This window comes from Somniosus microcephalus, chromosome 23 (assembly GCF_052327205.1).
Source record: "Somniosus microcephalus isolate GS21.2 chromosome 23, FLI_Smic_1.0, whole genome shotgun sequence".
NCBI lineage: Eukaryota > Metazoa > Chordata > Chondrichthyes > Squaliformes > Somniosidae > Somniosus > Somniosus microcephalus.
The window spans coordinates 30,389,903-30,407,557 of NC_141009.1; the positions used below are offsets into that span (position 1 = coordinate 30,389,903).

The 17,655-nt window shown below is 43.3% G+C and overlaps 1 protein-coding gene across 2 annotated transcripts in view; it reads right to left on the reverse strand.

The window, feature by feature from the left end:
* Positions 1–1,111: 1,111 nt before the first annotated feature.
* LOC147101779 (keratin, type I cytoskeletal 18) overlaps positions 1,112–17,655 on the reverse strand; it is a 119,239-nt gene continuing 102,695 nt past the window's right edge. The window contains exons 1-8 of one of the 2 annotated variants that reach the window (XM_085965713.1): positions 13,421–13,918; positions 12,487–12,569; positions 7,972–8,128; positions 5,644–5,808; positions 4,986–5,111; positions 3,634–3,851; positions 2,589–2,635; positions 1,112–1,430 (exon numbers count right to left, since the gene is read on the reverse strand). In XM_085965713.1, the coding sequence (XP_085821839.1) occupies positions 1,324–1,430; positions 2,589–2,635; positions 3,634–3,851; positions 4,986–5,111; positions 5,644–5,808; positions 7,972–8,128; positions 12,487–12,569; positions 13,421–13,813 (1,296 nt within the window). In that variant the 5' untranslated portion in view covers positions 13,814–13,918 and the 3' untranslated portion in view covers positions 1,112–1,323. Of the gene's footprint in view, positions 1,431–2,588; positions 2,636–3,633; positions 3,852–4,985; positions 5,112–5,643; positions 5,809–7,971; positions 8,129–12,486; positions 12,570–13,420; positions 13,919–17,655 lie in introns of those variants that run through there. The other variant, XM_085965714.1, reaches the window with a different exon arrangement.

Sequence of the window (17,655 nt, forward strand, 5' to 3'; positions counted from 1 at the left end):
TGAGTGGGCAAAGATCTGGCAAATGGAGTATAATGTGGGAAAATGTGAAGATGTCCATTTTGGCAGGAAGAATAAAAAAGAAGCATATTATCTAAATGGTGAGAGATTGCAGAGCTCTGAGATGCAGAGGAATCTGGGTGTCCTAGTGCATGAATCACAAAAGGTTACTATGCAGGTACAGCAAGTCATTAGGAAAGCTAATAGAATGTTATCGTTTATTGCGAGGGGAATTGAATACAAAAGTAGGGAGGTTGTGCTTCAGTTGTACAGGGCATTGGTGAGACCACATCTGGAATACTGTGTACAGTATTGGTCTCCTTATTTAAGGAAGGATGTAAATGCGTTGGAAGTAGTTCAGAGAAGGTTTACTAGACTAATACCTGGAATGGGCGGGTTGTCTTGTGAGGAAAGGTTGGACAGGCTAGGCTTGTATCCGCTGGAGTTTAGAAGAATAAGAGGTGACTTGATTGAAACATATAAGATCCTGAGGGGTCTGGACAGGGTGGATGTGGAGAGGATGTTTCCTCTTGTGGGAGAATCTAGAACTAGGGGTCACTGTTTAAAAATAAGGGGTCGCCCATTTAAGACAGAGATGAGGAGAATTTTTTTCTCACAGAGGGTCGTGAGTCTTTGGAACTCTCTTCCTCAGAGGGCGGTGGAAGCAGAGTCTTTGAATATTTTTAAGGCAGAGGTAGATAGATTCTTGGTAAGCAAGGGGGTGAAAAGTTATCGGGGGTAGGCGGGAATGTGGAGTAATCAGATCAGCCATGATCTTATTGAATGGCGGAGCAGGCTCGAAGGGCCGAGTGGCCTACTCCTGCTCCTAATTCATATGTATGTTCCTGTTAAGCGCCTTGGGATGTTTTACTACATTATGGGTGCTATATAAATGCAAGTTGTTATTGTTGTAAATAAAACAATTTATCATCAACCTTTGGAAAAGGGAAAAGTCTTTACACTAGAAAATATAAAAGCTTATTATGGAAACTATATGAAATTTAATGGAGCCCTCTAAATGGTGCTTATGGAAGTCCTTTCTCGGGTTTGCTTATTAAATCTTCTTGTTACTTGGACAGTTGTAAGAGTAATGACTGCACAATAATGCAACATGGACATGAGTTAAAAGATTTATTAGAGGTTATGCCATTGCATACAGTGGATAAAGTAGAAAATTCAAATGCTTTATACAAGATTATTATAGCCGCTCAATGCTTCAATTAACATAAAAATGCCATTATACCCCAGTAACATAGATTCCATTTGATGCATAATATTTCACAAGACCATAGTTTATGCATTTATGAGCATTCATGTTGTTTACTTTTATTTTCTCTCATTAAATTCTTCAACTTCACTTGATTCATTAACAACTTTGCCATCCACCAGTGTTGTTGTGATGACTTTGACAATTTTCCTTGTTGTGACCTCAGCTGTTAAGTAAAAAAAGGAATATGACATTAAAATTTAATTTTTAAATCTTAAAATTATAATTGGCATGTCTGACTAAAGCGATGGGATTTAATTATATTAATGATTATCTGACTGTTCCTCCATAACTTGATGTCAGACAAGCAGTCCTACAGCACAGTGGTGGACATGAGCTGAGGGTAATTGCGGAGAGATAGAGCTGGGTGTCACTGCCATGTATATGAAAGCTGACCCCACGAGTCAGTGAAGGGCAGTGTATAGATGAGGAAGAGAAGAGGACCAAGGTTAGAACTTTGGGGCACATGTCAGGTGACCATATGGGGTCAGAAGTCAATTGCAGGAAATATGCTGGCTAAGTTGGGACAAATAGAAGTGGAACCAAGTGAGTGCAGTGCCATGGAGATGGATCACAGAGAAATGGTGGAGTAGTTGATGATGTTGAATGATGCAGAGAGGTTGAGGAGAAAGAGAGATAACGTACCATAGTTGCAGCCATGATGGAAGTCAGTAATGACTTTGACTAGGGTGATAGTGTAAATTGGACTGAAAGGATTTAAAACAGGAAGAGATGGAGAGGTGGGCATTAGCTGAGGGGTTATGACATGTTTAAAGACATTAGAGCAGAAAAGGAGGTTAACGGTAGAGCAGTAATTGGAGAGGACTGAGGTGGTCGAGAGTGGGTTTTTTAAAATTGGGATTGTTGACTTTAATGTAGAAAGGCTGAAGTCTCGGGAAGCAGAGTGATTGGAAACCTGAAGGAACAGTTGTCACGGTGTCATTCTCAAGTGTGGCACACGTACTAATATCTTAGAAAAGTCAGCAGGTTATGGTTTGTGACTCAGGGAGACCAGGGAAAAAACAATGGAGAATAATTTGAGAAATAAGGGTGAAGTACTGTCACCATAAATAACTTGAAATTTGGTGTTTAGATATTTGCAAATGTCAGTTATAAAATAGACCATATTCTATATTCCTTAAACAGGAAATTAGCTCAGTATTAATTTATCCAAATGGGATGAAGCACTGGAAGTTATGGACTATAATGATAAACATCTAGCACATGATTTTGCTTACATCCTCCACGTGAATTAGCGATGGGCAATAAATGCTGGCCTTGCCAGCGACGCCCGCATCCCATGAATGAATAAAAAAATACTTACGAGGAGGAGGAGTGGGTGCAGGTGGAGGAGCCTGAACAACCTTTGTCCTATAATGATTAAAAATAAAAGTTTAAGTCACAAAATTGACGTGCTGTGCAGTTTGTTTAGGGCGCTAAAAGCAAATCTAATACAGAGGTTCAGTTGATGCAGTTAACACTCTGTCTAATTAAATAATGGTTACTCTAAAATGAAACTGACATGAAAATTCCGAAACAGGTTTGCATATTGTGTAATAAGACTGCGTTGCTTCCCGTCAGAACAACAGAAAATGCTGGAAAAACTCAGCAGGCCAGGCAACATCCGTGGAGAGAGAAATAGAGTCAATGTTTCAGGTCGAAACCCTTTGTCCGGACATTTCTCTCTCCACGGATGTTGCCTGGCCTGCTGAGTTTTTCCAGCATTTTCTGTTGTTATTTCGGATTTCCAGCATCCGCAGTATTTTGCTATCGTACTAGTGTTTGCTTTCCGTCTACCTGTCTTTTCTTCCCGTCTACCCATCTTTTCATCTGTGGGATTATATACAAGACAGATGGTGCCTCAGTTTACTGTCTCATCTGAAAGGCAGCACCTCTCACAATGGAACACTCCCTCAGTGCTAGATTATGTGCTCAATCTCTGGAGAGGAGCTTTACATCAGAGGGCTGCCAGATAAGCCAAAGTGAAAATAGAAAGGCCTAGTTTGGTCTGTGGGCACAATGCGGTAAATCTTTTGCAGGGGTACCCCGATCCCCTGCTGTAACTTAGGCGAACCCCACCCCCCCCCCCCTCCCCCACCACAGAGAAACAGCAAAAATGGCCATTTACGCCGTTTCTCCGGGGTTTCTGCTGAAATTATGGTGGGAGGTCGCAGCCTCCTGCGAAAATTAGGTTCGGTCAGATTGACTTAGGTTACCACACGCTTTTGTACCAGAGCTTTTTATTCTCAAGGCTGCAGTCTTTGTTTGGAAATCAAGCTCAATCTTTTTTTTCCTGTTGAAGTATTTAATCATCGCATCGACAAAAATGAAACCTTAACAATTGTTTTTTTGCAAAATATTTCTTGTACCTCATTTCCCCGGTAAGTAAGCGCCTGTACTCGCAAAGCTCTGCCTCCAGAGTTAGTTTGCTTTTCAGAAGAGCTTCAAAATCTCCTTTGTTTTGCAACATTTCATGCCGTATATTTAACAAATCGGCTTCCAATTTGGAGATAGTAACTTGCAGCTTATTGAAGTCCACTCCATATCTTTCTTCAGTGTCTCCCAATATATTTTGCAGTCCCATATTCTGTATAGATAAAGAAAAGTTACACCAATGAGATAAAACTGTAAAAGTTGGTTCATAAAATACAATTGTCTATGAACAGTACCTTAACGTCTGCACTAATACAAACCTGCGATTAGGTACTGTTGCAGGAAAATCCAGAAATAGCGATATGCAAACTTATGAAAATTCCTCTTGCCAGCAAGCTGCAGCTGAACTTTGTAAGATTAATTTTCTTATTTGTAAGATTCATTATCATATTAAAGTTGTAACACCTCGTTAACATCCTTTTAAACCAGCGTTTCTTTTATTAAAATGAAATTTAAATTTTTAAAGACTTATTTTACACCTTTACACTTACCTTACTTTTCCTATATTACAACAGTGACTACACTTCAAAAGTACTTAATTGGCTGTAAAGCGCTCTGGGACACCCTGAGGTCGTGAAAGGCGCTGTTTAAATGCAAGTCTTTCTTTGCGTTCTCTCTATATTAACGATAACATGGTCATGGTTTCGACAGACAGTGCACGAAGCATTTCAAAATGTGATCCTCATTGTAACAAGCTGTGGGCGGGGCGGAGAGAATTTTAAACTTTTCAAAATTCTAAACGATCTGTTACATCAAGTTTGAAATATCGCCATTATTTAGGGAGAATATTTAGGGAGAATTTGTACTTTTAGCAATATCTTTGTGGCAGCTCAATTCTGCTGCAGCCAGGATTTAAGGCAACAGATTTAAAATCAAGCTGTCTCTCATTTGGATCAATTCTCAGTTTACTTGGTGGAACATCCCATAAACTCTAACTGTTGACTAAAGGTTAAGATCCCGAATTCCCCAAACAAGTTACGCCAGCTCTTGGCAATCACCCAGACACAGGGTTGATGTTAGGTGTCTGCAAGACCAGTTTATCCACTTTCCCAATGGAAGGTGGATGATATTGACATTAAAATGCCACAATACTAGCGTAAAACTTCATAAAAAAGGGCTAAATCTGAACCAGTCTTCAAGAGAATCTATAGGCTCCTTCTTCAGGTTCCTCTGCTAATTATTAAGCACCATATTGCATTTTACTATTCCATCCATTATCCATTTGACAGAACCGATCAGGTTGATCTTGAGCGACCTCACTTTGGCTTATTTGAGGAAACACTAGTACCTGTTTCCTAATGGTTTCCAGCTCAATCTCCAGGGTTTGCTTTGCTTGTTGTTTACTATTGAGTTCTGCCTTGGCCATGTCAAGGGCTTTACTGTTGTGCTTTACTTCAGTGGTGATCATCTGCACCTGTATCAAAAATAAAAGCGCTGTAAATTCTGATATACCTGACGTGTTTGAACTAGAGATTGACGCAGAAATACTCATATGGAAAACTCCAAGTGTGCAATTAAATTCTGAAAAATTACCATGTGCATGTATATATGCTAATTATATCTACAAACAAATCCACAGCTCATACAGTTGTAGCCAATCTTGTTGCTGCAGGGCCACATTCATAATCAACCTAGTAGAAATATTTAACAATTCACAATACTGTTACTTTTTCCAAACCTTCTATAAATAGTATTTATTTTGTTTGTTTGCAGTAAGTTTTATTCACCATCTGTATAAAATGATCTGCAATTTCAGAACTAAGGATGAGACCAATCGTCCCTGGGATGAAATGTAAATATCTGCGTTTTCCCTGGGATTTTTTTGTATATCTAGTGTAAGAATAACAAGGCAGAGAAGTACAGATACATGGAGATATTGTGTGAAAAAGACTTAAAACTAAAAGACGTTGATTGGAAACGCCACATCCAGCTTTAAGAGAGCTTACCTGGGATTGGTACCAGGTTTCTGCATCCTCCTTGTTTTTTGTCACTACTTCCTCATATTCAGCCCTGACCTTTGCAATTATGGCAGCAAGATCAGGTCCTTGCTGAGGTTCCACCTCCACGGTGACTTGTTCATTCTTCAACTGTGCTCTGATACCATTCACTTCCTATCAAATAATGACAGACAGTGTGATTCTAACATTTCATTTGTCACACAACATGCAATCCTCTTCATTCTGTGCTTCCCTCCAGTACCTGTGCAATCCACATTCATTCATGGGTATAAACTCTTTTCCTTACAGTGTTTACAGGTATCCCTGTTTGCTCATTTAGAGGAATTTTACCTCAAATGCACAAGATTGTGGACAATGTGGGGGAGCCCAAAGCTAGGGGTCATAAATATAAGATAGTCACTAGTAAATCCAATAAGAAATTCAGGAGAAGCTTCTTTACCCAGAGAGTGGTTATAATTTTGAACTTGCTACCACATGGAGTAGTTGAGTCCAATAGCATAGATGTATTTAAGGGGAAGCTAGATAAGTACACGAGGAATAGAAGGATATGCTGATAGGATTAGATGAAGTAGGGTGGGAGGATGCTTGGGCGGAGCATAAACAACCATACAGACCAGTTGGGCCGAACGGCCTGTTTCTGTGCTGTAAATTCTATTGGCCCGGGATTTGCGGTCAGCGGCGAATTAAGGCGTTTGCCATTGGCCCCGAAGAAAGCTTCCCACATAGATCTTGCGATCTCTGTGGCGAGAAGTTTGGCTTTTCCGACGTTCAAGTGATTTCAGCGCAGTGTAGTGGGAATTCCCTAGTGCAATGCTGCTGTGACGTCAACAAGCTGTCTAAGCAGCCAATCAGATTGCAGAATTCTCACAAACAGGGAACCAGGAAACGAGAAGCTGCTTTTATCTGGACTTTTAAAACATGTTAGAGAGAGCAAAACAAAGATTGCATGGGGATTAGGTCGAACCTGAAATATCATGAACAAACTTTAAAACATTTTTTTTTTAAGTTTCTTAAAAATTGGAATTTTATTATAATGGAGAAATTTGGCATGCCACAAAATTAAAATTAGTTTTTCAGGGCCATAATGTTTGTTTAGCAGTCGATACACTGTTAAAACCAAGTTACACCTAATCCTACAAGACTTAATGGCCCAGAAATTCGGGTCTCCACGGGTGAGTACACACGGGGTACTCACCCGTAGGCCCGATGGAAGTGCCGGTTTCCTGCATGCACTGCGCATGCACGGGAAACTGTCACTTCCGTTCCTCTGAAAGCAGGGGTTCAGAGGTCGAATGCGTGCGCGGGGGAGGCTGCGCGTGCGCATCAAACTTAGGTTTTTTTTACAGGTTTTTCTGGGAAGGTAAGTCTCCAGAAGTTAGAAATTTAAAAAGCAGGTGTAAGGCCTGCTTTTTACAAGGTAAGTGGTGAATTAATTAAAATTAAAACATTTTTTCCACAGGTTTATTATTTTTAAATGCTTTAAAGCAAGGTAAGATTATTTTTAGCCCCGTTAGAATATAAAATTATTTTTTTCAAAAATTTAAATTATTGTTTAAAATAGTTATTTCATGTAATTTATAGTTTATTTAAAAAATGTGATTTAAAAAAAAATTATTTGAAGGTTTAGTGCTATTTTGGGGCCTTAGTATTTATAAGTCTTGACAGCTCTTCTTGTCAATCTTATGAATGGAGCAATCCCTGCTCCGATTGGCTCCCCATGGTTCACGTGATCCCAGGGGACGCATCGAACTAACTGCGACCCTGGGATACGCAAGCACTGCGTGCCGGCAGTTGGAGGAGGCCCAGGATCGCAATTCCACGGGAGCCCACAGCTCAACTGCCGGCGCGCTAGGTAAGTGCAGGTCGGGGCTTACACCCGCGGGAAGCACCCGACCCGAATTTCTGGGCCAATATTATTTAATGGGGTATTTAACAGCGATATTACCGCAGAAAAGCCCAAGTTTTCGTCAGTTTCCCTGATTTCCAGCTGGGGGTGCTGGTGGGTGCACAACGCAGCCAGTGTTGGAGCAGTGAATGACTGACCACAGCTTCAGGATTTCCTCATGTGCCCTACATCCAGAAGTTGCAGTCAGTTTCAAAGGGGTAATAACTATTGCATTATTAGCCACCGCAAATTCCGGCCCAATTGTCATTCTATGTTTACGGTTTTCATGGAAAAATGCAATGGGATTCCATTTAAATTCAATCACCTATATCAGTCGGTCTTAAACTAACCCTCCACACCGACTCCACCTACTAATGTTGACAGCGCATGAGCAGTGGGGAGGACTGGTGGGGCCAGCTCCCTGCTCTCACCTCTTGGTGGTTCTTTTTCAGGAACAGAAGTTCTTCAGCCAACATCTCCCCTTCGTTCCTCAGAGCTAAGGCGCTGCCATCGTACTCGTCCTTGATGTGTCTCAAACGGTCGATATCGCTCTCCACAGTTTGTCGAAGGTAAGCTTCAGATTCCACCCTGAATGGGAACCAGACGCACAAATCTAGAAACCTTCTTTCAAATTAAAGTATACCATCGTACAGGCGCCAATAACGTCCTTGTGTTCAGGACTCAGCAAACCTTTCTACTTTGTAGAAATCAGATGACTGTTGGATCGGAGGATCCAACAGCCAGTCTGTGATGTCTACAATGGAGATGTCGGGACTCCGGCTCCACAGCGGCTGAAGGCTGTAGGCAGAAACAAAGGTAAGTGAACATTTTCTAACACTTTACACCCACCTCACATACTTACCACTCCACACTTGCACTCATCACTCACCTCTACATCGCACTTTCAGACCCCTCTGACCCCCGCAGACCTCCTTCTCATCTCCTACACCCTGGCGGGGTTCCCTGAGGTCGGGAAGCCTGCACTTCGGAACGAAAAATGGGGATAATCCTATTTTCTGCCTGTTAATTACCTGTTAACAGGCAGTTAATAGGCTTTAACCCCTTTCCTGCTCGAGGAGTCGGGACCTGGGGCAGGACGGCTTCCCGCCTCCTGGCAAGAGGGCATGGAGGCAGGTTGGGGGCGGGTTTGCCAGCCGCCCCCAAATTCTGCAACTTTCCCGGCAGTCCCGCCTCCATAACCGCCTCCTCTGGGCTGAGAAAATCCAGCCCAAAGTATTTGTTTAATTTCCCTGCCATTTCGTTATTCCCCATTATAATTTCTCCTGTCTCAGCTTGTAAGGGACTCACATTTACTTTTGCTAATCTTTTCCTTTTTACATTCCTTTAGAAGATTTTACAGTCTTTTTGCCTCTCGCTAGCTTTCCCTTTCTTTATCAATTTCTTGGTCCTCCTTTGCTGAATTCTAAAATCCTCCCAATACTCGGGCTTACTGGTCTTTTTGGCAACGTTATAAGCATCTTCCTTTGATCTAATACTATCTTTAACTTCTCTTGTTAGCCACGGTTGGCCCACTTTTCCTATGGGGTTTTTGTGCCTTAAAGGGATGTATATTTGTTGTGAATGAGGTATTAATTCTTTAAATGCTAGCCGTTGCTTGTCTACCATCATACCTTTTAATGCAGTTTCCCAATTTACTTTAGCCAACTCGCCCCTCATACCTACGTAGTTTGCTTTGTTTAGATTTAAGACCATAGTTTCAGATTTAACTAAATCACTTTCAAACTTAATATAAAATTCTATCATATTATGGTCACTCTTCCCTAAGGGCCCTTTACTACAAGGTTATTAATTAACCCTTTCTCATTGCACAATACTAGAACTAAAATAGCCTGTTCCCTAGTTGGTTCCTCAAGTTACTGATCTAGAAAACTATCTTGTATACATTCCATGAATTTGTCCTCCACATTATTACCGCAAATTTGGTTTGCCCAGTCTATATGTAGATTAAAGTCCCCCATGATTACTGTATTACCCTTGTTGAATGTGCCTCTAATTTCCTGATTTATACTCTGCCCTACATTACAACTATTGTTTGGTGGGAGTTGTTTATAGGCCCCCAATGTTTTCTGCCCCTTGCTGTTTCTTAGCTCCACCCAAACCAAAATTCTACTTCTTGATTTTTGGTGCTAAGATCCTTTCTCTCTACTGTCTTTATCCCATCCTTTATTATCAGGGCTCCCCCTCCTCCTTTTCCATTTTGCCTATCTCTTCTAAAAGTTAAGTATCCTGGAATATTTAGTTCCCAACCTTGGTCACTTTGCAACCATGTCTCCGTATTGGTATCAGATCAAACCTATTAATTTCTAATTCTGCTATTAATTCATCTGTTTTGTTGCGAATGCTGCATGCATTCAGATATAGTGCCTTTAGCTTTGACTTTTTTTCTATTTTTCCCTGATGTCACCTTAGTCACTGATGCCCAATTACCTTTGTTACTCTCTCTGTCCCTTCCTGGCCCACACTGCTTATTTTTACCCAAAACTCTGCTCTGCTCTAGAGCCTTGACATTTCTCTTGCTGCTTTTAAATTTACTCTTTCCTGAATCCTCCACCACCGCCCCCCCTTCATTAATTTAAAGCCCTGTCTACTGCCCTAGTTATTCGATTCGCCTGGGCACTTGTTCCAGCCTGGTTTAAGTGGAGCCCGTCCCAACGGAACAGCTCTCTCTTTCCCCAGTACTGGTGCCAGTGCCCCATGAAGTAAAACCCCTGTCTCCCACACCACTCTTTGAGCCACGCATTTAATCTTCTAATCTGCTTATCCCTATGCCAATTGGCACGTGGCTCATGTAACAATCCAGACATTATTACCTTTGAGGTTCTGTGTTTTAATTTGGACCCCAACTCCTCAAACTCTCTCAGCAGAACCTCATCCCTAGTTCTACCTATGTCGTTGGTTCCTACATGGTCCACAACAACTGGATCCTCCCCTTCCCACTCTAAGTTCTTCTCCAGCCATGAGGAGGTGTCTTTAACCCTGCCACGGGCAAGCAACACAACCTTCGGAACTCCCGGTCGCGGCTGCAGAGAAGAGTATCTATTCCTCTGACTATGCTGTCCCCTACCAGAACTACATTCCCTTTCACTCTGCTCACTTGAATGGCCTCCTGCACCATGGTGCCATGGTCAGCTTGCTCATCCATCCTGCAGGCTTTTCCCTCATCCACACAGGCAGCAAGAACCTCATACCTGTTGGATAATGACAAATGCTGAGACTCCTCCAGCACTTCACCTGGGGTCCCCTTACCTGCCTGAGTTGCAGTCACTCCCTCCTGTCCCTGACCACTAACCAGACCTAAGGGGTGTGACTGCCTCCTGGATCAAAGTGTCCAGGTAACTCTCCCCATCCCTGATGCCTCGCAATGTCTGCACCTCAGACTCCAGCTCAACAACTGTGAGCTGAAGTTCCTCAAGATGCAGGCACTTACTGCAAACCTGGTTGTCGGGGATCACAATGCTCTCCACAAACTCCTGCATGCTGCAGTTGAGGCACACCACCTGCACTACCATCCCTATATGACCTTGTTCTATTTAATTAAACTAATTTAAATTTGTATTTAAGTAACTTAGGTTACAGTTTAGTTTCTTGACTACTTAATTGATCTAGATGAAGTCATGGGTAATGAAATTAAATATCTACCTGTAACACCAAGCACTATAAGTAGTGTAGGCAAAAATCAGCAACCCCTTCCCCCTCTTCTCCGAATTCCCACTCTTCCAAAATTCCCAAATGAAACACTCCGGGGGCGATTTTGCCAGCCCTGGGGAGGTGGGTTTGGAGGACTGCCAGGAAAATGGCAGAATCTGGGGGCGGGTACCCATCCCGCCCTCAACCCGCCTCCGTGCCATCTACCCAGGAGGCGGGTAGCCGACCCATGCCGGGTCCCGTCTCCTAGAGGCGGGAAGGGGATTACAGCCACTTAACTGCCTTTTAACAGGTAGTGGTGAACCTGTGGAATTCTTTACCACAGAAGGCAGTTGAGGCCAATTCATTAAATATATTCAAGAAAGAGTTGGATATATTTCTTGAGGCTAAAGGGATCAAGAGATATGTGGAGAAGGCAGGGACAGGGTACTGAATTTGGACGATCAGCCATGATCTCATTGAATGGCGGAGCAGGCTCGAGGGGCTGAATGGCCTACTCCTGCTCCTATCTTCTATGTTTCTATGTAAGAGGATTATCCCCATTTTTCCAGCAGAGGTGCGGGCTTCCCGACATCGGGAAATCCCGCCAGGGTCACCGAGGCGAGCAGTGGGTCTGTGGGGGTCGGAGGGGTCCAAAAGTGCGCTGTGGTGGTAAGTGATGGGTGCAAGTGTGGAGAGGTAATTATGTGAGGTGAGTGATAAGTGATAGAAAAAGTTTCTTTTCCTTTGTTTCTTCCTGCAGGCTTCAATCGTTGGGGATCCAGAGGCTCCGGCATCTCAATGGCAGAGATGACAGAATGACTGCTGTATTCTCCGATGTAACAGCCATCTGCCTTCTGCTCAGAAAATAGGTTTGGTGAGCCTTGAGTACAAGAACTCACCAAACAACAGAGAATGTCAGTGTTTGACAGCGTCTCAAAGCTGTCAAACAATGACAAATCATCTGTCAAAAATTTTTGACAGATGAAACGTCATACACTGACGTTCTCTGTAACCAGCTTCCCCTTAATTCCCCTTAAGGCCGCTGGGCAGGCAAGGGAAAATAGGGAAAATGGGTTAACCACAAGTCGATGGAATCGGGACTAAAACCCGACAAGCAGCAGTCCCGCCTGCATTGGCAAAATCACCCCCATGTGTTTAAGTACACTCCGCTTAATTCCGCTCTGTGCATACATATTAATACATTGTAGATATCAAGTTGAGAAATAGATCAATCTAGCCAGAAAACTGAATTTCACAGGATTAAAATGCAAAGACAAGTCAAGATTTATGGTACAAACTTCATTCTGAAGTCCTCGGCGCTCAGCTTTGCATTGTCAATTTGCAGCAAAATTGCGGCATTATTCAGTGTGAGTTCCTGGATCTGAAAAGCAAAGAGAACAATATTCAGAGAAGCTTGACATATATCCAAACGCGCCTTCCGTTTTTAAAAAAAAACCTGTAGCAGTTTTTATTACGGAATTAATTGTTTTGTTCAGCTGCTGATTATTTTGATTGTACTGTACTCTCCTCCGCTGCTGTCCACTTGGTGCTGGCCTCCCCGTGTGGAGCCGGGCCCGACCGGGTCTCTCTGACAGTTCTCACCAGCACTCGGGGTGGACAGAGACAGTCTAGGCTTGGACCCGTTTGACAGGCTGCTTTCAGTCTAACCCTGCTTTCAAACAGGAGTGGCAAGAATCTAAATCCCGTTACAGGGAAATTATTGCGGGATATCAAGTACGTGCAATGCTGCCCGAATAAGCCTTTTATTTTCAAAACTATCTCGCCTGGCAAAACAAACACGGAGTGGATGACCTTAAATAGCCGACCCGCCTGCGATCAGCAGTTGATCAGGTATTTATTCGGATTTTTTGTTGAACGCTGACAAATTTTGATTAATTTCTCCCGGTAAAAATGTTCGCGCGTATTTGATGAACACAATTAATCGCAATTTATCGCTGGGTCGAATCACTGTCCAGTCTGTCTGTGAGGTAACACCCGTCCAGATACTACAGCCATAACCCGCCTGGCCATACTTCACTTATTTTTTAAATTTTGCAGAGAAACTGAGAGAGTATTTCACGGCACTTAATGGAAACTAAATGTGTTTTGTGAACGTTTTATAGTCGATTTTAAACCGGTATTACACAATGCGAGTCAAAGTTGTGTGCAAAAATCTGTCTCAAAGTTCGCACTCAACGAAAGCGGTCCCCACCTGGGAATATCACACTGTACCTGCTTGTTCATGGCATGTGCCTGTGCTAGCATGGGGTTGATGTCTCTGTCAACCGGTTTCCTCTCTTCCAGCAACGCTTTGATATTGACCTCCAGCTCATGGTTGCTGGTCTCTAGGACGCGAACTTTCTCCAGGTAGAGGGCCAGGCGATTGTTCAGACCCTGCATGGTCTCCTTCTCCGACATAGAGGCGCTCATCGCTCCACCTGCCCGCAAGGTGCCCACGGCGGCGCTCCCACCGAAGCCGCCGGGGCTCCCCAGGAAGACGGCGGAGCTCCGGCTGGAGGGGCTCCTGACCCAGGACGAGGTGCTCTGGACCGATCTGCTGGAGAAACTGGGCACGGTTCGGCTGGAAGCCCGGCGCTGCGACAAGCTGCTGGTGATGCTGGGCATGGCTGCGGTGGCTCGGAGGCGCTGGAGGATGGATGTGGCAAGCGGATTGAGTGGACTGCAAGATGTAGCCGAATATATATAGAGGGAGGGAGGGAGGGAGGATGTGAAAGCTGGTGGCGCCACGCCCAGTTGATAGCTGCACCCACCCGCCGCAGGCATTGTTAGATCATGGGTGTATCTAAATAGACACCCATTGTCACATAACCCGGGTTGCTTTGGTCCACGTTACAGTCCAGAGCGTATATCGAAAGGGGCAACTTTAGTTAAGAGTCTCACTATGTGAATTGATGCACCCGTTCCCGTCACCTCTCTGTATCCACAACAGCTACTCGTTCTAATATAAGAAGTCACACAACACCAGGTTATAGTCCGTGGTTATAGTCCAACAGCTTTATCTGAAATCACAAGCTTTCGGAGCGCTGTTGGACTATAACCTGGTGTTGTGTGACTTCTTACATTTGTCCACCCCAGTCCAACTCCGGCATCTCCACACCACGTTCTAGTATAGACAGGGCTACCCCGGCGTTATTAAAATCAGTCACTATTAACTTCGGATATTATATAATCTGCTCTTTAAATGGATACAGCACACTGATGTATCATCGTAGCTTAAATGGACAGGCAGGCGAACCGTATCAAAGCAAAATACCGCTGATGCTGGAACTCTGAACTAAAAAAACAGAAAGTGCTGGGAATACTCGGCAGGTCAGGCAGCATCTGTGGAGAGAGAGCGAGAGAGAGAGAGAGCTCACGCTTCAGGTCGATGACCTTTCATCAGAAGTGGGAACAGTACCAGTCAGGCGATGGTGTCACTCTCTCTCCACCGATCTCACTATTGTTGTTACCCTTGTCTCGATCAGATCGCCAAGGCAGAGGGAAGCCTCATCTTTAGAATAATGTGAAGACATTCTAATCACATTTCGCTGAAAGTCACCTCGCAGTACAGGGAATGACCAGTCAGATTCAAAAGGGGTAATAAACTGAATGCTGGAAATGTGAGCTGTACGGTCCCGCATTGGGATTAAAGTTCTTCCACTAATTCTTCTTGTGGCGGACTAGGCGTGGGCGTTTGGGAGTCAAATACAGTTGATTTCCCCCCTGAAGGTTTCTCTTTCAAGATGTATTTGTTCTGATATTCGGTCATGTTATTACGTGGCTGAGGGTGGGGCTGGATCGCTGCCCTGGAATCGGTGTCATGCGGGGGGATGTTTTCACTGTCTGCAGCCCACGTTAGTGTAACCGCGAAATCACCAGGGGATGATTCAATTTCGATTGATTTGCCTCTGAAAGCTGAAACTGCCGACATCCGTGACCTGAGCAAGGAAATGCCCTTTAATCAAATACGGTAACGTTTGATATTTGAGTGTTTTCCTTGACGCTCGCGAATTAACAAGGTAGCTTAAACACACAGAATAGTGCTGGATTGTAGTTGGCATTCACACAATGAAAGACACTTTATATTATTACTAGCTGGGGGAGCCTGGCTTTGCCAGGGCTGTTTTGGGCCGGGTGGTTTAAATCGAGTGCCAGGCTTTGGGGCCTGTCTGTCTGTCCCTGTGTGAATCTGCTGCCGGGCAACATTTCTACCTTTTAATAGCTTCAAAGATGAAAGTGAAAGTACTTATAAAACGTTTTTGGTAAATGTTATGTAATTTTTAAAAGAGATACTAACTTTTTCGAAGCTGGATTAGCAGAGTTTGAGCTGGAAGTAGTGAAGCAATGGCTGCCCGATGCCTGAGTTGAAAAGCATTAGTCCCACCCACAGACGCAGCGATTGGCCAACCATCAGGCGACTGAACTGTAGGGTTGGTCAATCGTGCCGGCACAGGATTGGTCGACCTTGACGTTAGTCAATCAATGCTACTTAGCAGATAATGAGTTTAATTTTGAAGGTTTTTGCATAACGCGCGAACAATTTTTGTCCGGCCGAAACGTAAATATGCTTAGGATGGTTCTGGAATCATCAGCTTTCTTTCGACGTAACGCACATGTAGGTACGCTCTATAACTTTCGAGTTAATTCAAGACAGACAGACAGACGGAATGACAGACAGAAATATCCTTTTATATATATAGATAGATAGAAGATATGAGGAAGGTGAATTTTTCTGTAATTTATCGGCCAGATTAACCATGTGCTCTGCGAAGCTGAACATCATAACATGACCAGCAGCAAAGTAAGTTGCAATACTTAAAACTACGCCATAAACATAACTGGATGCCGAGCAGAAGATTCCTACTAATCTGATTGTGGTATTCAGTCAACAAACTACTCGAGCTTTGCTCTTGCAGTTTATGACATCTTCATTTGAATTCTGCCGTATAATTCACTGTCACCCATCCAATATTCTGCACATCTTGTGCTTAGTATCCTGTCTCTTTTATACTTTGTGTAGTATCTCACACTCCATATAGAAACATAGAAACATAGAAGATATGAGCAGGAGTAGGCCATTCAGCCCCTCCAGCCTGCTCCCCATTCAATGCGATCATGGCTGATCATCCAAATTCAGTACCCTGTCCCTGCTTTCTCCCCATACCCCTTGATCCCTTTAGCCTTAAGAAATATATCCAACTCCTTCTTGAATATATTTAATGAATTGGCCCCTACTGCCTTCTGTGGTAGAGAATTCCACAGGTTCACCACTCTCTGGGTGAAGAAATTCCTCCTAATTTCTGTCCTAAGTGGCCTACCCCTTATCCTTAGACTGTGACCCCTGGTTCTGGACTCCCTGACCATCGGGAACATCCTTCCTGCATCTAGTCTGTCCAGACCTGTCAGAATTTTATAAGTTTCAATGAGATCCCCTCTCATTCTTCTAAACTCCAGCAAGTACAAGGCCAATTGACCCAATCTCTCCTCATACGTCATTCCTGCCATCCCAGGTATCAGCCTGGTGAATCTTCGCTGAATTCCTTCCATGGCAAGAATATCCTTCCTCAGATAAGGCGACCAAAACTGCAGACAATACTCAAGATGTGGTCTCACCAAGGCCCTGTACAACTGCAGCAAGACATCCTTGTTCATGTACTCAAACCCTCTCGCTACGAAGGCCAACATACCATTTGCCTTCTTAACCGCCTGCTGCACCTGCATGCTTACCTTCAGCGACTGGTACACAAGGACACCCAGGTCTCGTTGCACTTCCCCTTCTCCCAATCTATTGCCATTCAGATAATAATCTGCCTTCCTGTTTTTGCCACCAAAGTGGATAACCTCACATTTATCCATGTTATATTGCATCTGCCATGCTTCTGCCGAATCACCCAACCTGTCCAAATCATCCTGGAGTTTCTCGGCATCCTCCTCACAGCACACACGCCCACCCAATATCCTATCTTGTACCGTGCATAGTATCCTCTATGTCTTTTTCAGCGTGAGATATCCTGTATATCTTATACTGTGTTGGTATATTTTTCAATCATCCACGGGCAAAAAATTGGTAAAATAGTACCAGTAACTATTGTTGTTACCCTGTCATGTATAACACCTTGTCTCGACCATGATCATCAGATAATGCCTCAACAAAACTTGAATGATATTTTTAAGTAAAATTGATACCATATAAAAATATCTGGTCGTGAGTTGAAAGAAATTGTTTAATTTCCCAATTGTGCCAACCCAAACTAGATCAACATTGCTCATGAGGTTTAGGACACACCCGGGAACTGCTAATTTGAATACAAGTCTCAATTGAATCATCGTATAATTTAGTTTATTACGTCTCTACAAGGGTTGTGAAAACTCAGCAAGTGTGAACCGGTGAAGGGATTGAAATGCTAATTAGTATTATTCCAGGAATGCTTGTAAAACATTCTCAAATGGGATCATGTATTGCCATT